Source organism: Pecten maximus, chromosome 18, assembly GCF_902652985.1.
Source record: "Pecten maximus chromosome 18, xPecMax1.1, whole genome shotgun sequence".
Taxonomy (NCBI): domain Eukaryota; kingdom Metazoa; phylum Mollusca; class Bivalvia; order Pectinida; family Pectinidae; genus Pecten; species Pecten maximus.
The window spans coordinates 3,181,355-3,205,056 of NC_047032.1; the positions used below are offsets into that span (position 1 = coordinate 3,181,355).

The window sequence follows — 23,702 nt, forward strand, 5'->3', positions numbered from 1 at the left end:
GAATGTGAAATAAAGAAACAATTTTTTTTTTGTAAAGAGCACTTGCAATGACACCTGTCTTTTCTATATGAAAGTTTCAAATTATTTGTACTTGGAAATAACCCCAGGCCTGGTACATGTACGTAAGTCTTCCTTTGGTTCAATAAATTTTCTTGTATCCTCAGAGCAGAGCATCAATGTCTTTAAAAGACATACACAATGACTGTTCTTTATCAGACTATATCATATTCTTTACTTACAGAGCTATCCCTCATATACGTATTCGTGGACGTACGGCTCCAGTAAAGTGTAAGCTGGGGAGTCTACGTAACCATTGTTTACTAAATCTGTACTTACAGAGCTATCCCTCGTATACGTATTCGTGGACGTACGGCTCCAGTAAAGTGTAAGCTGGGGAGTCTACGTAACCATTGTTTACTAAATCTGTACTTACAGAGCTATCCCTCGTATACGTATTCGTGGACGTACGGCTCCAGTAAAGTGTAAGCTGGGGAGTCTACGTAACCGTTGTTTACTAAATCTATACTTACAGAGCTATCCCTCTCGTGCACATATTCGTGGAGGTACAGCTCCAGTAAAGTGTTGTACAGTAGACTGGGAGAATTCGGCTTCACCTGAAGTAGAAAATGTCATCAACATCAGAGGTTTACAAATTTAGCTTTGAATGTTGTATCCTATTTAATCAATAAAGGTCACACAACTCATGATTGTTGGATATGGAATTTATTTCACACGAGTAAGTTATTTTTTAAAAGTTACAAAAGACACGAGCTTTAGCCAGTGTCTTTTGCAACTTTTAAAAAATAACTTACAAGTGTGAAATAGATTCCATATCCAACAATCATGAGTCGTGTGACCTGTTTCTACCACAATAATATCGGCTTGAATCAAAGGGAAACGTGGCCAAGTATAATTTCTCATATGCAAATAAAGTGTACTGGTGACATCCGGAACCCGGTGATGTGACGTCATTTGATTATTGATGACGTCAATAACAATTGCAGCTTGGGTCAAATTTCGAATTCTTGACCAATCAAAAGACCGGAAGGTCATATTCCACTAGTGGTATATAACATATATTTATCCAACAGTCAGCACATTTATACAATGGCTTGAGAGTGGAATAACACAGCGTATTGTGGTAGAAAAGGATTTATACCATTCCGAACATTGAATCTAATTTCCATGTTAAGCATGTATATGATGAATTGTGTTCTACGTGTCAGAGCAATGAGACAATGGACATTGCCTGTATTATAGAGACATATCTGCTACATTACTATTGTGTTAATCATGAATATGATGAATTACTAATTGTATCACATATCGGAGCAATGTGATGACAGACATGTCCTGTTTTTGCCTGTGTATCTCCTGTACTTACCAGTCCGAACTACTGAGGGAATCTTTACCTTAATCATGTGCTCCAGGAATTCAGTTAGCTTTGGTGAGTTATTGACGAAAATATGGATAAACTCCTCCGCGCTTGCTTTCTGTATTCTAGCAACCCCTCCTACAACCGACAACACATTGATTTAAAATCCATAATGTACCTACAATGATGAGGACCTTCAGGTTTTAATTATGATTGTATCCACAGTGACTGATGGAAGTTTTAAAGTGTTATCACACTGAAATATCACACCTTCTTTATGTCACCTGACAGAGAACAAGAAAGAAAACCCTGTTCTCCACACTATGCACCATTTTATCTATACATATAATTTATACTAACAAACAGCAGGAGTACTCACTGTAGGACCGAAACGTTAAACCGTACAGCATATCAGAATGACTTCGAAATCAGATGTAAAATAATATAACAAGATCTTACCATCTATATTCATCTGATCCACCAGAGGCTCTGTGGAAATCAACAACACAAACCTGTACATACATGATGTTTAAGTCAAATTATCTTTATAATCACCAATACTATACAGCATCAATGGAAAATTCATATATTTTGTGTTAATGAGATTTAATTACAAAGGATAACATTACATTTGATGAATAAAGTACTGAATCCAAAAATATGGGTGTGGGAGGGTGGGAGGAGACACCACCATATATCAAAATGTGTTCAGTATAAACAATAGGCTAGAAAAATTGGACTTTACCGTCAACATCCATCAAATTGCAAGTGCCTCGATCTCACCTCACCCTCACAGATAATTCTGGAATATCTCTTGGTATGTAAAATATACATGATTATATCAGATAATCTTCTGCTAAACTTCAGTTAGACAGTGCTTATAATTTAAAATGTTTTGTGATAATGTAGACATTGAAGAACATCCGCCTAAAGTCTGGACACTGGGGTAGAATTTGTTGTCATAATTTGTCTTTGTGCCAATTCTAAGCACCTTCTTATGGTGGCCGATTCGTGTCATTTCGTTCAAATCAAATATCTAAATTCTCGTCCTTTCGCCCGGAAAAGACGAAAACTAATAAAACTTAAATTTCGTCTTTTCACCCCGAAAAGACAAAACAACATTCTGGGCGAAAAGACGGAATCAAAGTTTTGCTAATTTTTTGTCTTTTTGCCCAAAACAAAATTAAGATATTTGATTTTCGTCTTTTTGGGGCGAAAAGACTTCAGGACGAAATGGCACAAATCAGCCAGCGTACCTTCTTCTGTGATTACATGTGTAGTGGTACTCACTATCTGCTGGTCTGTAGTCTGTACATAGACGTTTGAGGAGTTCGGTTGTCTGGCGGGGAACCTCTGACATCAGCACCTTTCCGTACTTCTTCAGGTTTTCTTCAGCCTGTAAGTTTCCAGATGAAATGAGAGGACATATAACAATGGGATTTTAACTTACATATTCTACCTGGGCACAAACATTTAACCAGCGTTAGTTCTAGATAGATCTGATTGGCAGTCATGTCAACAGTGAATTACTTCAAGTAGAAACTTCTGATCAAACTTGTATATAACCTGTCCATGTGTAAACTATCAAGTGAGTATGTGACATTACGTGCCATGGCAAGGTCTACAGTCTATTTTACTCAAGACCGTACATAGAACTTGTACAGTTATATCATCAGTAGATTACCACTAACCAATGATATCACACCATTGTAATAGGAAATAATGACATTTTACTAAAATTATCCTAAATATTACAGTATCACAATGTTAAAACTCTCAACAGATATATACATCATCAAGTTATTAAATGGTTGAGGGACTTACCTCCTCAAATTCGAGTTTGCCGATGTACTCGAGGGCCTGTTGGTAGTTTTTGCTGTCCTCTAACTGTATTCGGAGGTACCAGTGGTGTTTGGCGTGTTTCTCGGCCAGGAACAGAGCATGGGTGTAGTAGCTGGCCTGTCTACACACACGAATGGCCGTCTCTACATCAAAGTCCACTTCCCTGTCCTTCGTCTTCGTATAACATTATACAAGAGATAGATTACACTATAGAGAATAACTCTCTAGGATGATAACAGGAAATGATATAAATCTTTATTAGACTTGGCTTGACCTTCAATGATGATAAACTTGTCAAGTTTACTAACAAGTGTCTAAATCTTTATCAGACTTGGTTTGAACTACCAAGATAAACTTGTCAAGTTTACTAACAAGTGTCTAAATCTTAATCAGACTTGGTTTGACCTTCAATGATGATAAACTTATAAAGTTAAATTTACTAACAAGTGTCTAAATCTTTATCAGACTTGGTTTGACCTACCAAGATAAACTTGTCAATTTACTAACAACTTCAGACTCGGTTTGACCTACCAAGATAAACTTGTCAGGTTTACTAACAACTCTACATCTTTATCAGACTTGGTTTGACCTACCATGATGAACTCGTCGAGTTTACTGACATCCTTCAGTTTGGTGTAACAGTTTACTAACAACTCTAAATCTTTATCAGACTTGGTTTGACGTACCATGATGAACTCGTCGAGTTTACTAACAACTCTAAATCTTTATCAGACTTGGTTTGACGTACCATGATGAACTCGTCGAGTTTACTAACAACTCTAAATCTTTATCAGACTTGGTTTGACGTACCATGATGAACTCGTCGAGTTTACTGACATCCTTTAGTTTGGTGTAACAGTTGAGGAGAAGTGTTGTGTGTTCCTCAGTAGCCCGCTGGGCCTTGTGTAATGCCTGAAGGTACTTGGTCAGATTGTGGATTCTCTGGGCGTCTAGAAACTGCACAAAATAGTATAACATCTATTACTGCGGCAGTTTACTACAAAACGAGCACAATACAACAAGCATGCTGGGTATTGTTAAAGCAATACATATCCCCTACCAGCCCCCGCTAAAAATAGTAACAGTGACCTTGACCTTGATTTTGAGCCTGAAACTTAAACTTACCGGAGATATTATTGTCCTTTCTCATTGTGTCAAGTTTGATTGAATTCCTCATGGATTGAAGCTGCTGGAGTGCTGATAAACTTTGGACAAGAAAACGGAGAGGGTCCCCACTGACAAACTTTAGAGTTACATATGTATACGTACAATAAAAGCAGAGGGTCCCCACTAACAAACTTTAGGGTTACATATGTATACGTACAAGAAAACGGAGAGAGAACCTCTAGTCCCCACTTACAAACTTTAGAGTTACATATGTATACGTACAATAAAACACAGAGAGAGAACCTCCAGTCCCCACTGGTAAACTGTAAAAAGCCCCAAGTTCAGTAAAACCATTGTGACATATAAAGAATGTCAACCCTTGCACGAGTCACATCGTTAACACTACTATAAATACAGATCTGATCACAGACAAGTCCGACCTCCCTGTGTCAATAGTTAGACAGGGGAATTCTAACTGGTATCCTTCCTACCTGGAACACCACAACAGTAACACGACCTCAGGTCTTTATTACCTTTCTTATGACATAGGAAGCCTCCAGCTTGCCGATTGTCCGGATGTACTGGTCGATTGCTCCGTCATGGTCGCCTTTGCTGTATAAGTGGTCGCCATATTGAGTAAAGATGTCGATCAAACCATCATCATCGTACTGTTGGCTCTTAGCAAGGCTAAAAACAAATTATATGAAAAGCTATCTTTTATAATGTCAATAGAAAAAAAAACCTGCATTTTTACTTCAAAGTGATATTGCTTCAATCTTGGTGTTTCGTTTAGATTTATATCAGGAAGCCCTTCACCCCAACATGGTCCAATATCAGGGCTCTGGGCCTCTAAGTTGTTGAGAAGCTGTTTGAAGGCAAAGGGGCAATCATTTAATTATATAATACTACACTAGGATTGAGTTCCCCTGTATCACAATAGATATCAGGTATACTACACTAGGATTGAGTTCCCCTGTATCACAATAGATATCAGGTATACTACACTAGGATTGAGTTCCCCTGTATCACAATAGATATCAGGTATACTACACTAGGATTGAGTTCCCCTGTATCACAATAGATATCAGGTATACTACACTAGGATTGAGTTCCCCTGTATCACAATAGATATCAGGTATACTACACTAGGACTGAGTTACCCTGTATCACAATAGATATCAGGTATACTACACTAGGATTGAGTTCCCCTGTATCACAATAGATATCAGGTATACTACACTAGGATTGAGTTCCCCTGTATCACAATAGATATCAGGTATACTACACTAGGATTGAGTTCCCCTGTATCACAATAGATATCAGGTATACTACACTAGGATTGAGTTCCCCTGTATCACAATAGATATCAGGTATACTACACTAGGACTTGAGTTCCCCTGTATCACAATAGATATCAGGTATACTACACTAGGATTGAGTTCCCCTGTATCACAATAGATATCAGGTATACTACACTAGGATTGAGTTCCCCTGTATCACAATAGATATCAGGTATACTACACTAGGACTGAGTTCCCCTGTATCACAATAGATATCAGGTATACTACACTAGGATTGAGTTCCCCTGTATCACAATAGATATCAGGTATACTACACTAGGACTGAGTTCCCCTGTATCACAATAGATATCAGGTATACTACACTAGGACTGAGTTCCCCTGTATCACAATAGATATCAGGTATACATATTCAGTACCTGGTCAGCAGTCTACTTTCATGCCTGGTGGTGCAGTTTCATCATCCTAGATTTCAATTTTAGACCCAGATTTGTGTGACAGGTGTCGTCAATCCAGCGAAAGGCGATCACTCTTCCAAAACACCTGATCTTTTTTCTTTTGTACTTTTTTTAACAGCCCCCAATGGTATACCAATCTATATGATTTGCTAGTATTTTGCCCTTGTTTTGTCAATACTGAGTGAGAATTACCATTTTGATTTAATGACAGTATTCTCTGTTGTTTAAGCTGGTAATATTGGAACACCATTTCTTTGTATACCTAAAAACATTTCACACTCCCTCCCTCACCTGATAGACCCACTCACCTGACAGCCCCACTCACCTGATAGAACCACTCACCTGACAGACCCACTCACCTGATAGACCCACTCACCTGATAGACCCACTCACCTGATAGACCCACTCACCTGATAGACCCACTCACCTGATAGACCCACTCACCTGACAGCCCCACTCACCTGACAGACCCACTCACCTGATAGCCCCACTCACCTGACAGCCCCACTCACCTGACAGCCCCACTCACCTGACAGCCCCACTCACCTGATAGACCCACTCACCTGACACCCCCACTCACCTGATAGACCCACTCACCTGACACCCCCACTCACCTGACAGCCCCACTCACCTGATAGACCCACTTACCCGACACCCCCACTCACCTGACAGCCCCACTTACCTGATAGACCCACTCACCTGACACCCCCACTCACCTGACAGCCCCACTCACCTGATAGACCCACACACCTGACACCCCCACTCACCTGACAGCCCCACTCACCTGATAGACCCCACTTACCTGACACCCCCACTCACCTGATAGACCCATCACCTGACAGCCCCACTCACCTGATAGACCCACTCACCTGATAGACCCACTCACCTGATAGACCCACTCACCTGATAGCCCCACTCACCTGACAGTCCCACTCACCTGACAGACCCACTCACCTGATAGACCCACTCACCTGATAGACCCACTCACCTGATAGCCCCACTCACCTGATAGACCCACTCACCTGACAGCCCAACTCACCTGATAGACCCATCACCCGACAGCCCCACTGACCTGACAGCCCCACTGACCTGATAGACCCACTCACCTGACAGCCCCACTCACCTGACAGCCCCACTCACCTGACACCCCCACTCACCTGACACCCCCACTCACCTGATAGACCCACTCACCTGACAGCCCCACTCACCTGATAGACCCACTCACCTGACAGCCCCCACTCACCTGATAGACCCACTCACCTGACACCCCCACTCACCTGATAGACCCACTCACCTGACAGCCCCACTCACCTGATAGACCCACTCACCTGACAGCCCCACTCACCTGATAGACCCACTCACCTGATAGACCCACTCACCTGATAGACCCATCACCCGACAGCCCCACTGACCTGACAGCCCCACTCACCTGATAGACCCACTCACCTGACACCCCCACTCACCTGATAGACCCACTCACCTGACAGCCCCACTCACCTGATAGACCCACTCACCTGACAGCCCCACTCACCTGATAGACCCACTCACCTGACACCCCCACTCACCTGATAGACCCACTCACCTGACAGCCCCACTCACCTGATAGACCCAATCACCTGATAGACCCACTCACCTGACAGACCCACTCACCTGACAGCCCCACTCACCTGACAGCCCCACTCACCTGATAGACCCACTCACCTGATAGCCCCACTCACCTGACAGACCCACTCACCTGATAGACCCCCTCACCTGATAGACCCACTCACCTGACAGCCCCCACTCACCTGATAGACCCACTCACCTGATAGACCCACTCACCTGACAGCCCCACTCACCTGACAGCCCCACTCACCTGATAGACCCACTCACCTGACACCCCCACTCACCTGACACCCCCACTCACCTGACAGCCCCACTCACCTAATAGACCCACTCACCTGATCAACCCACTCACCTGACAGCCCCACTCACCTGACAGACCCACTCACCTGATAGCCCCCACTCACCTGATAGACCCACTCACCTGACACCCCCACTCACCTGACACCCCCACTCACCTGACAGCCCCACTCACCTGACACCCCCACTCACCTGACACCCCCACTCACCTGACAGCCCCACTCACCTGACAGCCCCACTCACCTGATAGACCCACCCACCTGACACCCCCACTCACCTGACACCCCCACTCACCTGACAGCCCCACTCACCCTAATAGACCCACTCACCTGATCAACCCACTCACCTGACAGCCCCACTCACCTGACAGACCCACTCACCTGACAGCCCCCAACTCACCTGATAGACCCCCTCACCTGATAGACCCACTCACCTGACAGCCCCACTCACCTGATAGACCCACTCACCTTATAGACCCACTCACCTGACAGCCCCACTCACCTGATAGACCCACTCACCTGACACCCCCACTCACCTGACACCCCCATCACTACGCCCACTCACCTAAAACCCCCCCACCTATCAACCCCTCACCTGAAAGCCCCCTCACCTGACAACCCACTCACCTATAGCCCCCCCTCACCTGACAACCCCCCCTACCCGACACCCCCCCCTCACCACAGCCCCCTCATTGACCCAAACCCCCCCTCACCTGACACCCCCCACCACCCCGACAGCCCCATCACCTGACCCCCCCCATCAAATGAAAACCCACCCACCCCCACCCCCACTACCTAAAACCCCCACTCACCTGACGCCCCCTCCCTAATAGACCCACTCACCTGATCAACCCACTCACCTGACAGACCCACTCACCTGACAGACCCACTCACCTGACACCCCCACTCACCTGATAGACCCACTTACCCGACACCCCCACTCACCTGACAGCCCCACTCACCTGATAGACCCACTTACCTGACACCCCCACTCACCTGATAGACCCATCACCTGACAGCCCCACTCACCTGATAGACCCACTCACCTGACAGACCCACTCACCTGATAGCCCCACTCACCTGATAGCCCCACTCACCTGACAGTCCCACTCACCTGACAGCCCCCACTCACCTGATAGACCCACTTCACCTGGATAGACCCACTCACCTGATAGCCTCACTCACCTGATAGACCCCACTCACCTGACAGCCCAACTCACTGATAGGACCCATCACCCGACAGCCCCACCTGACCTGACAGCCCCACTGACCTGATAGACCCACTCACCTGACAGCCCCACTCACCTGACACCCCCACTCACCTGACACCCCCACTCACCTGACAGCCCCACTCACCTGATAGACCCACTCACCTGACAGCCCCCACTCACCTGATAGCCCCCACTCACCTGACACCCCCACTCACCTGATAGACCCACTCACCTGACAGCCCCACTCACCTGATAGACCCACTCACCTGACAGCCCCACTCACCTGATAGACCCACTCACCTGATAGACCCATCACCCGACAGCCCCACTGACCTGACAGCCCCACTCACCTGATAGACCCACTCACCTGACCACCCCCCACTCACCTGACAGCCCCACTCACCTAATAGACCCACTCACCTGATCAACCCACTCACCTGACAGCCCCACTCACCTGAAAGACCCACTCACCTGATAGCCCCCACTCACCTGATAGACCCACTCACCTGACAGCCCCCACTCACATGACACCCCCACTCACCTGACAGCTCCCACTCACCTGACACCCCCACTCACCTGACACCCCCCACTCACCTGACAGTCCCACTCACCTGACAGCCCCCCCTCACCTGATAGACCCACCCACCTGACACCCCCCACTCACTGACACCCCCCACTCACCTGACAGCCCCACTCACCTAATAGACCCACTCACCTGATCAACCCACTCACCTGACAGCCCCACTCACCTGACAGACCCACTCACCTGACAGCCCCACTCACCTGATAGACCCCCTCACCTGATAGACCCCACTCACCTGACAGCCCCACTCACCTGATAGACCCCACTCACCTTATAGACCCACTCACCTGACAGCCCCACTCACCTGATAGACCCACTCACCTGACACCCCCACTCACCTGACACCCCCACTCACCTGACACCCCCACTCACCTAATAGACCCACTCACCTGATCAACCCACTCACCTGACAGCCCCACTCACCTGACAGACCCACTCACCTGACAGACCCACTCACCTGATAGCCCCCACTCACCTGATAGACCCACTCACCTGACAGCCCCACTCACCTGACACCCCCACTCACCTGACACCCCCACTCACCTGACAGCCCCCACTCACCTGACACCCCCACTCACCTGACAGCCCCACTCACCTGACAGCCCCCACTCACCTGATAGACCCACCCACCTGACACCCCCACTCACCTGACACCCCCCACTCACCTGACAGCCCCACTCACCTAATAGACCCACTCACCTGATCAACCCACTCACCTGACAGCCCCACTCACCTGACAGACCCACTCACCTGATAGCCCCCACTCACCTGATAAACCCACTCACCTGACCAGCCCCACTCACCTGACACCCCCACTCACCTGACACCCCCACTCACCTGACAGCCCCACTCACCTGACACCCCCACTTACCTGATAGCCCCCACTTACCTGATAGACCCACTCACCTGACACCCCCACTCACCTGACACCCCCACTCACCTGATAGACCCACTCACCTGATAGACCCACTCACCTGACAGCCCCACTCACCTGATAGACCCACTCACCTGACAGCCCCCACTCACCTGATAGACCCACTCACCTGACACCCCCACTCACCTGATAGACCCACTCACCTGACAGCCCCACTCACCTGATAGACCCACTCACCTGACAGCCCCACTCACCTGATAGACCCACTCACCCTGATAGACCCATCACCCGACAGCCCCACTGACCTGACAGCCCCACTCACCTGATAGACCCACTCACCTGACACCCCCACTCACCTGACAGCCCCACTCACCTAATAGACCCACTCACCTGATCAACCCACTCACCTGACAGCCCCACTCACCTGACAGACCCACTCACCTGATAGCCCCCACTCACCTGATAGACCCACTCACCTGACAGCCCCACTCACCTGACACCCCCACTCACCTGACAGCCCCACTCACCTGACACCCCCACTCACCTGACACCCCCACTCACCTGACAGCCCCACTCACCTGACAGCCCCACTCACCTGATAGACCCACCCACCTGACACCCCCACTCACCTGACACCCCCACTCACCTGACAGCCCCACTCACCTAATAGACCCACTCACCTGATCAACCCACTCACCTGACAGCCCCACTCACCTGACAGACCCACTCACCTGACAGCCCCACTCACCTGATAGACCCCCTCACCTGATAGACCCACTCACCTGACAGCCCCACTCACCTGATAGACCCACTCACCTTATAGACCCACTCACCTGACAGCCCCACTCACCTGATAGACCCACTCACCTGACACCCCCCACTCACCTGACACCCCCACTCACCTGACACCCCCACTCACCTAATAGACCCACTCACCTGATCAACCCACTCACCTGACAGCCCCACTCACCTGACAGACCCACTCACCTGACAGACCCACTCACCTGATAGCCCCCACTCACCTGATAGACCCACTCACCTGACAGCCCCACTCACCTGACACCCCCACTCACCTGACACCCCCACTCACCTGACAGCCCCACTCACCTGACACCCCCACTCACCTGACAGCCCCCACTCACCTGACAGCCCCACTCACCTGATAGACCCACCCACCTGACACCCCCACTCACCTGACAGCCCCCACTCACCTAATAGACCCACTCACCTGATCAACCCACTCACCTGACAGCCCCACTCACCTGACAGACCCACTCACCTGATAGCCCCCACTCACCTGATAAACCCACTCACCTGACAGCCCCACTCACCTGACACCCCCACTCACCTGACACCCCCACTCACCTGACAGCCCCACTCACCTGACACCCCCACTTACCTGATAGCCCCACTTACCTGATAGACCCACTCACCTGACACCCCCACTCACCTGACACCCCCACTCACCTGATAGACCCACTCACCTGATAGACCCACTCACCTGACAGCCCCACTCACCTGATAGACCCACCCACCTGACAGCCCCACTCACCTGACAGCCCCACTTACCTGACAGCCCCACTCACCTGACAGCCCCACTCACCTGATAGACCCCCTCACCTGATAGACCCACTCACCTGACAGCCCCACTCACCTGATAGACCCACTCACCTGATAGACCCACTCACCTGACAGCCCCACTCACCTGACAGCCCCACTCACCTGATAGACCCACTCACCTGACACCCCCACTCACCTGACACCCCCACTCACCTGACAGCCCCACTCACCTAATAGACCCACTCACCTGATCAACCCACTCACCTGACAGCCCCACTCACCTGACAGACCCACTCACCTGATAGCCCCCACTCACCTGACAGCCCCACTCACCTGACACCCCCACTCACCTGACAGCCCCACTCACCTGACACCCCCCACTCACCTGACACCCCCACTCACCTGACAGCCCCACTCACCTGACAGCCCCACTCACCTGATAGACCCACCCACCTGACACCCCCACTCACCTGACACCCCCACTCACCTGACAGCCCCACTCACCTAATAGACCCACTCACCTGATCAACCCACTCACCTGACAGACCCACTCACCTGACAGACCCACTCACCTGATAGCCCCCACTCACCTGATAAACCCACTCACCTGACAGCCCCACTCACCTGACACCCCCACTCACCTGACACCCCCACTCACCTGACAGCCCCACTCACCTGACACCCCCACTTACCTGATAGCCCCACTTACCTGATAGACCCACTCACCTGACACCCCCACTCACCTGACACCCCCACTCACCTGACACCCCCACTCACCTGACACCCCCCACTCACCTGATAGACCCACTCACCTGACAGACCCACTCACCTGACACCCCCACTTACCTGATAGACCCACTCACCTGACAGCCCCACTCACCTGACAGACCCACTCACCTGACAGCCCCACTCACCTGACAGCCCCACTCACCTGACAGACCCACTCACCTGACAGCCCCACTCACCTGACAGACCCACTCACCTGACAGCCCCACTCACCTGACAGACCCACTCACCTGATAGACCCACTCACCTGACAGCCCCACTCACCTGACAGACCCACTCACCTGACAGACCCACTCACCTGACAGACCCACTCACCTGACAGCCCCCACTCACCTGACACCCCCACTCACCTGATCAACCCACTCACCTGATAGACTCACTCACCTGACAGACCCACTCACCTGACACCCCCACTTACCTGATAGACCCACTCACCTGACAGCCCCACTGACCTGACAGACCCACTCACCTGACAGCCCCACTCACCTGATAGACCCACTCACCTGACACCCCCACTCACCTGATAGACCCACTCACCTGATAGCCAACTGATAATTGTTTTTCTTAAACAACATTTCTAGTTTGGTCTGTGTGTCTTTTTCCTGGAGTTGGTAGAGCTGTAAGTAAAAAAGATGTCGTAGCACTATTACATGTATATTGTACATATATTTAGCAGAAAGACCTAAGACTGGTGTTTCACAGGGGATTAAATTATGGTCATCAAATTGTCAGCATATTATTCATCATAGTATTATAAGGAATACGTTTCCAGACAACCGTAAAACTTTATTTTCCGCACTATTCTCTTTAACTTCTACCTTCCATAATTTATGCATTAATATTTATTTTATATCCTGCTGCGTCTAAGCTCTAAATGAAATAATTTTACCATTCTTTAATTTGTAGTTTTATCACCCGAGTCCTCTTAAGTTTCCAACTTCTTCTTGACAATAATGCTCTGTATATCTTGTTGAAGTCTACTGACCAAAAACTATGTAATTATGTAGTCATTTATTATAATAAGTATATTTTAATTGGACATGCGAGTCGCTCTGATGATCATATTAATGTACAACTGTAATTGAAAACAAGATTTACAGTTTATCAGCCATATGATAGCTCTCAATGAATGTCCTTACTCGATAATAATGTTGCTATGGTTATACCGGAGGATTCAGACGGCTATATTTAACATACTATCCCCGCCCGGCAGGTAATAATGTTGTTATGGGATACTGAAGGATTCAGACGGCTATATTAAACATCCTATCCCCGCCCAGCAGGTATTAATGTTGCTATGGGATACCGAAGGATTCAGACGGCTATATTAAACATCCTATCCCCGCCCAGCAGGTACTAATGTTGTTATGGGATACCGAAGGATTCAGACGGCTATATTAAACATCCTATCCCCGCCCAGCAGGTAATAATGTTGTTATGGGATACCGGAGGATTCAGACGGCTATATTAAACATCCTATCCCCGCCCAGCAGGTACTAATGTTGTTATGGGATACCGAAGGATTCAGACAGCTATATTAAACATCCTTTCCCCGCCCAGCAGGTAATAATGTTGTTATGGGATACCGAAGGATTCAGACGGCTATATTTAACATCCTATCCCCGCTCAGCAGGTAATAATGTTGTTATGGGATACCGAAGGATTCAGACGGCTATATTAAACATCCTATCCCCGCCCAGCAGGTAATAATGTTGTTATGGGATACCGGAGGATTCAGACGGCTATATTAAACATCCTATCCCCGCCCAGCAGGTACTAATGTTGTTATGGGATACCGGAGGATTCAGACGGCTATATTAAACATCCTATCCCCGCCCAGCAGGTACTAATGTTGTTATGGGATACCGGAGGATTCAGACGGCTATATTAAACATCCTATCCCCGACCAGCAGGTACTGATGTTGCTATGGGATACCGGAGGATTCAGACGGCTATATTTACCTTTCTATCCCCGCCCAGCAGGTATACACTTCCCCATTCACACATGACTCCTATCACGTCGGGATACGGCGCGGAATACGCTATAAATTTATTCTGGATATCATACACAGTGACAATGTTCATCTCCAGGCTTTGTCCTCCCCTGTGAATACAGAATCAAACATTTCCTGTGTGATAGATTGTAATAACACTGATATTAACAATGTTATAAACTTGAGGGTGGTTTTTTTCGTGAGAGACATAACAAGAGGCCTAATGGGCCTGCATAGCTTAACTGGTATTCACTTTTTTGATGATTTTATGCCTCCCAGTTAATCACAAGTCCTATCATATGTGACCTTGAATATGATGGTTCAAGGTCATTTCTGTTTGCAAACTTTGGCGGGCCTCATCATACGAACATGATCTGCCAAACATCTTGAATATAGGCCTTTTAGCTAATCAGAAGAAGTCATTTGCTGGTTTTGACAAAGTTAACTCCTGTGGCCTTGAATATGAGTCAAGGTCATTTACTTTCGCAAACTTTGTTGCAAGTCATCCAAGCAAACTATCAGTCATGTACAAGATTCTGGGTTTTTTTCAGTCACATATCATTATTCTAGACAGTGCTTTTCATTCATCTAAATAAGTCTTTTTGACTGTTTTAACAAATTTGACCCCTGTGACCTTTAATATGGACCAAAGGCATTCTGTTCAAGCAAAATATTATTCTAGGCTTTTTGGTTTCTGAAAAGAAATTGCCATTTAAATGGAAAATAGAAAGCCAGATGGAAAAATACTTACAGTACAGCAGTACCAACAGTTAAATACTTACAGTACCGACAGTTAAATACTTACAGTACCGACAGTTAAATACTTACAGTACAGACAGTTAAATACTTACAGTACAGCAGTACCGACAGTTAAATACTTACAGTACCGAGAGTTAAATACTTACAGTACCGACAGTTAAATACTTACAGTACCGAGAGTTAAATACTTACAGTACCGACAGTTAAATACTTACAGTACCGACAGTTAAATACTTACAGTACCGACAGTTAAATACTTACAGTACCGACAGTTAAATACTTACAGTACCGACAGTTAAATACTTACAGTACCGACAGTTAAATACTTACAGTACAGCAGTACCGACAGTTAAATACTTACAGTACCGACAGTTAAATACTTACAGTACAGACAGTTAAATACTTACAGTACAGACAGTTAAATACTTACAGTACCGACAGTTAAATACTTACAGTACAGACAGTTAAATACTTACAGTACAGACAGTTAAATACTTACAGTACCGACAGTTAAATACTTACAGTACCGACAGTTAAATACTTACAGTACAGACAGTTAAATACTTACAGTACAGACAGTTAAATACTTACAGTACAGACAGTTAAATACTTACAGTTAAATACTTACAGTACAGACAGTTAAATACTTACAGTACAGACAGTTAAATACTTACAGTACAGACAGTTAAATACTTACAGTACAGACAGTTAAATACTTACAGTACAGACAGTTAAATACTTACAGTACCGACAGTTAAATACCTACAGTACCGACAGTTAAATACTTACAGTACCGACAGTTAAATACTTACAGTACAGACAGTTAAATACTTACAGTACAGCAGTACCGACAGTTAAATACTTACAGTACAGACAGTTAAATACTTACAGTACAGACAGTTAAATATTTACAGTACCGACAGTTAAATACTTACAGTACAGACAGTTAAATACTTACAGTACAGACAGTTAAATACTTACAGTACCGACAGTTAAATACTTACAGTACAGACAGTTAAATACTTACAGTACAGACAGTTATTAATAAATACTTACAGTACCGACAGTTAAATACTTACAGTACAGAAGTACCGCCAGTTAAATACTTACAGTACAGACAGTTAAATACTTACAGTACAGACAGTTAAATACTTACAGTACCGACAGTTAAATACTTACAGTACAGCAGTACCGACAGTTAAATACTTACAGTACAGACAGTTAAATACTTACAGTACAGACAGTTAAATATTTACAGTACCGACAGTTAAATACTTACAGTACAGACAGTTAAATACTTACAGTACAGACAGTTAAATACTTACAGTACCGACAGTTAAATACTTACAGTACAGACAGTTAAATACTTACAGTACAGACAGTTAAATACTTACAGTACCGACAGTTAAATACTTACAGTACCGACAGTTAAATACTTACAGTACCGACAGTTAAATACTTACAGTACCGACAGTTAAATACTTACAGTACAGACAGTTAAATACTTACAGTACCGACAGTTAAATACTTACAGTACAGACAGTTAAATACTTACAGTACAGACAGTTAAATACTTACAGTACAGACAGTTATTAATAAATACTTAAAGTACCGACAGTTAAATACTTACAGTACCGACAGTTAAATACTTACAGTACCGACAGTTAAATACTTACAGTACAGACAGTTAAATACTTACAGTACAGACAGTTAAATACTTACAGTACAGACAGTTATTAATAAATACTTAAAGTACCGACAGTTAAATACTTACAGTACCGACAGTTAAATACTTACAGTACCGACAGTTAAATACTTACAGTACAGACAGTTAAATACCTACAGTACCGACAGTTAAATACTTACAGTACAGACAGTTAAATACTTACAGTACCGACAGTTAAATACTTACAGTACAGACAGTTAAATACTTACAGTACAGACAGTTAAATATTTACAGTACCGACAGTTAATTACTTACAGTACAGACAGTTAAATACTTACAGTACAGACAGTTAAATACTTACAGTACAGACAGTTATTAATAAATACTTACAGTACCGACCGTTAAATACTTACAGTACTGACAGTTAAATACTTACAGTACAGACAGTTAAATACTTACAGTACTGACAGTTAAATACTTACAGTACAGACAGTTATTAATAAATACTTACAGTACCGACCGTTAAATACTTACAGTACAGACAGTTATTAATAAATACTTACAGTACCGACCGTTAAATACTTACAGTACTGACAGTTAAATACTTACAGTACAGACAGTTAAATACTTACAGTACTGACAGTTAAATACTTACAGTACAGACAGTTATTAATAAATACTTACAGTACCGACCGTTAAATACTTACAGTACTGACAGTTAAATACTTACAGTACAGACAGTTAAATACTTACAGTACTGACAGTTAAATACTTACAGTACAGACAGTTATTAATAAATACTTACAGTACAGACAGTTAAATACTTACAGTACTGACAGTTAAATACTTACAGTACCGACAGTTAAATACTTACAGTACTGACAGTTAAATACTTACAGTACAGACAGTTAAATACTTACAGTACCGACAGTTAAATACTTACAGTACAGACAGTTAAATACTTACAGTACAGACAGTTATTAATAAATACTTACAGTACCGACAGTTAAATACTTACAGTACAGACAGTTAAATACTTACAGTACAGACAGTTAAATACTTACAGTACAGACAGTTATTAATAAATACTTACAGTACCGACCGTTAAATACTTACAGTACCGACAGTTAAATACTTACAGTACAGACAGTTAAATACTTACAGTACCGACAGTTAAATACTTACAGTACAGACAGTTAAATACTTACAGTACTGACAGTTAAATACTTACAGTACTGACAGTTAAATACTTACAGTACACACAGTTAAATACTTACAGTACCGACAGTTAAATACTTACAGTACCGACAGTTAAATACTTACAGTACCGACAGTTAAATACTTACAGTACTGACAGTTAAATACTTACAGTACAGACTGTTAAATACCTACAGTACCGACAGTTAAATACTTACAGTACTGACAGTTAAATACTTACAGTACCGACAGTTAAATACTTACAGTACAGCAGTACCGACAGTTAAATACTTACAGTACCGACAGTTAAATACTTACAGTACCGACAGTTAAATACTTACAGTACAGACAGTTAAATACTTACAGTACAGCAGTACCGACAGTTAAATACTTACAGTACCGACAGTTAAATACTTACAGTACAGACAGTTAAATACTTACAGTACAGCAGTACCGACAGTTAAATACTTACAGTACCGACAGTTAAATACTTACAGTACAGACAGTTAAATACTTACAGTACAGACAGTTAAATACTTACAGTACAGCAGTACCGACAGTTAAATACCTACAGTACCGACAGTTAAATACTTACAGTACTGACAGTTAAATACTTACAGTACCGACAGTTAAATACTTACAGTACAGCAGTACCGACAGTTAAATACTTACAGTACCGACAGTTAAATACTTACAGTACAGACAGTTAAATACATACAGTACCGACAGTTAAATACTTACAGTACAGACAGTTAAATACTTACAGTACAGACAGTTAAATACTTACAGTACCGACAGTTAAATACTTACAGTACCGACAGTTAAATACTTACAGTACAGACAGTTAAATACTTACAGTACCGACAGTTAAATACTTACAGTACCGACAGTTAAATACTTACAGTACCGACAGTTAAATACTTACAGTACAGCAGTACCGACAGTTAAATATTTACAGTACCGACATTTAAATACTTACAGTACCGACAGTTAAATACTTACAGTACCGACAGTTAAATACTTACAGTACCGACAGTTAAATACTTACAGTACAGCAGTACAGACAGTTAAATACTTACAGTACCTACAGTTAAATATTTACAGTACAGACAGTTAAATACTTACAGTACCGACAGTTAAATATTTACAGTACAGACAGTTAAATACTTACAGTACCGACAGTTAAATACTTACAGTACAGACAGTTAAATACTTACAGTACCGACAGTTAAATATTTACAGTACCGACAGTTAAATACTTACAGTACCGACAGTTAAATACTTACAGTACCGACAGTTAAATACTTACAGTACCGACAGTTAAATACTTACAGTACAGACAGTTAAATACTTACAGTACAGACAGTTAAATACTTACAGTACAGACAGTTAAATACTTACAGTACCGACAGTTAAATACCTACAGTACCGACAGTTAAATACTTACAGTACCGACAGTTAAATACTTACAGTACAGCAGTACAGACAGTTAAATACTTACAGTACAGCAGTACAGACAGTTAAATACTTACAGTACCAACAGTTAAATACTTACAGTACTGACAGTTAAATACTTACAGTACCGACAGTTGAATACTTACAGTACAGCAGTACCGACAGTTAAATACTTACAGTACAGACAGTTAAATACTTACAGTACCGACAGTTAAATACTTACAGTACAGCAGTACAGACAGTTAAATACTTACAGTACCGACAGTTAAATACTTACAGTACAGACAGTTAAATACTTACAGTACCGACAGTTAAATACTTACAGTACAGACAGTTAAATACTTACAGTACAGTAGTACGAAGGAGTGCCTTGTTTTCCTTGCCTACTACTATAAGGTAGCCCCTAAACCATTGGAGATGTAGCTTTTCACCCTCAAAAGCCAGGCAGGGCCCCCGTCCGTCTGGCTGGTAAAAATAAACTGCCTACAAAACAGAGATATAGGTGTCAGATTGTGTGGAACCCAGCTACTGTACTGCTATTTATAGGTTTCACCTTGTCACATGTCAACACAGGCAGCATTCAATAAATCAGTAACAAATGCTATCAAATTCCAATCCCCTAGGTGCCTTCAGATGGAATATCTGGACAGTTTAATTCATAAGAAAGTCATGTAAGTTTGAAGCTTGACTTTGATTCATGTTATGGTAAACCTCTGATTAGTTCGAACACGCGGATAGTATCGAACACACATTTTTTTCACGAAAAACAATAATTTTTTAGCTAGTAATAGTTCGAACTCTGGCTATTTATAACTGACACTATTTCGGATAGTTCAAACTTGGCAAATGAAGAACGTAAAGTAAGTTTTTTTTCCCCGGCAATCTCCATTGGAAGCTCGCGACGGCCCGGCCCTGATGACCGGTCCAGAAAAATGCCAAGATCTAAATTTGATCAACAGGCACGTTTAGGTTATTAGATTGTATGCGTGATCATTAGAATGCGTCTGTGATTTAATATATGCTGGACATATTTTAGCATTAATTCAGTTTTTTCATTGGAAAATACACCACGCACGAGACAGCTGATTGCAATTTTAGGCCCCGACAATGTATAAATAACATGCGATATTTGTATTGGCGCTGTATAGCAAACTAAGAAATCGTCCGTGCATTTTCACATATATAACTAGTGTTAACTTAGCATTATGATTATTTAATTGCGACTGGACATCTCTTAAGTATTGCCAATCAAGGTATTACCTGAAAACCTGCGACCTCACGCTAGGTAAGCAGGCCACGTGAGGTGTCGCTTGCAGTAAAGTTGAAAGGATCGGCTGCCCGATCGTGCCGAGTGACGTGAAAAGCATTCATATCCAGTCAAAACAATCCACAGGTGTCCCAATTAGTGATGGATAATTTTGCAGGTATCAATTATGTTTGGTAGATAATACGACTGGGCATATTTAAAAGCAGACATGTTGATGTTCTGACCTAATTTTATCAACATATATCGCCTATTTTTACAGTAGTGCTTTCGTAAACGCAACAGGTTATGTAGACTGCTTTTGATGTATTAAAGAGACCATTTATTACAATAATATAGCGATAGTTTCTGATTCAGATAAAAAATATAACCATGCAAAGATTATACTGTTTAACTTTTGTGTCACAAATGAAACGTGTACTGTACTGTTTTGGGGCCTACTGTAGAGCTCTACGCATAGCCCGAGCGGCTTCCCCCAATAACCATCATAATTATCGCGAAATGAAGAACGTTTAACAATCAATTAACATTGAATTAAATAAAATACAATCATTTTACTTTCTTATAAATGTGCCATTGTTCAGGCCGCCATTGTTACGTATCAGATTTACGATCGATGTGTTTGTGTCTAATGATTTTACTCTGCCGAGATTTTCGCCGATATTGACTCAAATAGTTCGAACTCAAGCTTATTTTCTGAGGTTCGTCAATATTTATTTAATTTTGTCCGAACTAACCGGAGGTTTACTGTAATATGTTTGATACATTTCTATATTCTAGTGACAATTAAAGACCATGCCGATTAAGGGTTCAGATTTCTGATTCTGGGAGCTTAATCATGTGATCCCTGAATATAGCCAAGAAATTTTATGTAGAAAGTAGCTTCAATAAAATTTGTAAACAAACTTGGTGTTGAATAAACAGTCGAGAAAATCCCAAAATATCATAGAAAATGGTGATTTGCCGAGGTACAATATTTCAGCTTAAAAAATATGCGAGAATTTAGCAAGATATAGGATTTATGTTATTTATCATGAATATAGGATTTTTTTTGTTGAATTTACGATACTCACATCCTGTCTGCCCATCACTAGCTGGTGATCCTGGGTGTGGTCGCTCATCACGGTACAATGAAGGGATGCCCCGAAATGTTCAACCGTACTCTGTAACCAAAAGTCATATTTATCATAAATAACTGTGATTTATGGTCGCTCATCGCTCGAAGTGCTCAACCGTACTCTGTAACCGAAAGTCATATTTGTCATAAATAACAGTGATTTACGGTCGCTCATCGCTCGAAGTGCTCAACTGTACTCTGTAACCAAAAGTCATATTTGTCATAAATAGCTGTGGTTTACGGTCGCTCGAAGTGCTCAACCGTACTCTGTAACCAAAAGTCATATTTGTCATAAATAGCTGTGGTTTACGGTCGCTGGAAGTGTTCAACTGTACTCTGTAACCAAAAGTCATATTTGTAATAAATAGCTGTGGTTTACGGTCACTCGAAGTGCTCAACCGTACTCTGTAACCAAAAGTCATATTTGTCATAAATAGCTGTGGTTTACGGTTGCCCCGAAATGCTCAACTGTACTCTGTAACCAAAAGTCATATTTGTCATAAATAGCTGTGGTTTACGGTCGCTCGAAGTGTTCAACTGTACTCTGTAACCAAAAGTCATATTTGTAATAAATAGCCCTGGTTTACAGTTACTCAACGCTCGAAGTGCTCAACCATACTCTGTAACCAAAAGTCATATTTGTCATAAATAGCTGTGGTTTACGGTCGCTCGAAGTGCTCAACCATACTCTGTAACCAAAAGTCATATTTGTCATAAATAGCTGTGGTTTACGGTCGCTCGAAGTGCTCAACCATACTCTGTAACCAAAAGTCATATTTGTCATAAATAGCTGTGGTTTACGGTCGCTCGAAGTGCTCAACCATACTCTGTAACCAAAAGTCATATTTGTCATAAATAGCTGTGGTTTACGGTCGCTCGAAGTGCTCAACCATACTCTGTGACCAAAAGTCATATTTGTCATAAATAGCTGTGGTTTAAGGTCGCTCGAAGTGCTCAACCATACTCTGTGACCAAAAGTCATATTTGTCATAAATAGCTGTGGTTTACGGTTGCTGGAAGTGCTCAACCATACTCTGTAACCAAAACATTACAGGGGATGGAAACACAACAGCCCAGAAGGTAGAGAGTTGTAACAATCTAGATGAATCTGTCGTAGATACATATGAATACACGAGGTCTGCCTACAAATATTCTGACGATGGCTACCCTATAGCCGAAACATGTCAACAACGCTCACCAATAAATCGGACCATTGAATGAATCTCTGTGTTGGGCTCACCGTTCTGTAACCAAA

At 43.7% G+C, this 23,702-nt stretch overlaps 1 protein-coding gene across 2 annotated transcripts in view; it reads right to left on the reverse strand.

The window, feature by feature from the left end:
- Positions 1–23,702, reverse strand: part of LOC117316388 (vacuolar protein sorting-associated protein 11 homolog) — a 44,424-nt gene that overhangs the window by 12,996 nt on the left and 7,726 nt on the right. For both annotated transcript variants that reach the window (XM_033870929.1, XM_033870930.1), the window contains 11 exons: positions 22,404–22,493; positions 20,413–20,549; positions 14,958–15,099; positions 13,533–13,612; positions 4,858–5,011; positions 4,028–4,174; positions 3,200–3,391; positions 2,666–2,771; positions 1,835–1,864; positions 1,413–1,513; positions 531–614 (listed from right to left, as the gene is read on the reverse strand). In XM_033870929.1, coding sequence (XP_033726820.1) covers positions 531–614; positions 1,413–1,513; positions 1,835–1,864; positions 2,666–2,771; positions 3,200–3,391; positions 4,028–4,174; positions 4,858–5,011; positions 13,533–13,612; positions 14,958–15,099; positions 20,413–20,549; positions 22,404–22,493 — 1,263 coding nt within the window. The remainder of the gene's footprint in view (positions 1–530; positions 615–1,412; positions 1,514–1,834; positions 1,865–2,665; positions 2,772–3,199; positions 3,392–4,027; positions 4,175–4,857; positions 5,012–13,532; positions 13,613–14,957; positions 15,100–20,412; positions 20,550–22,403; positions 22,494–23,702) is intronic.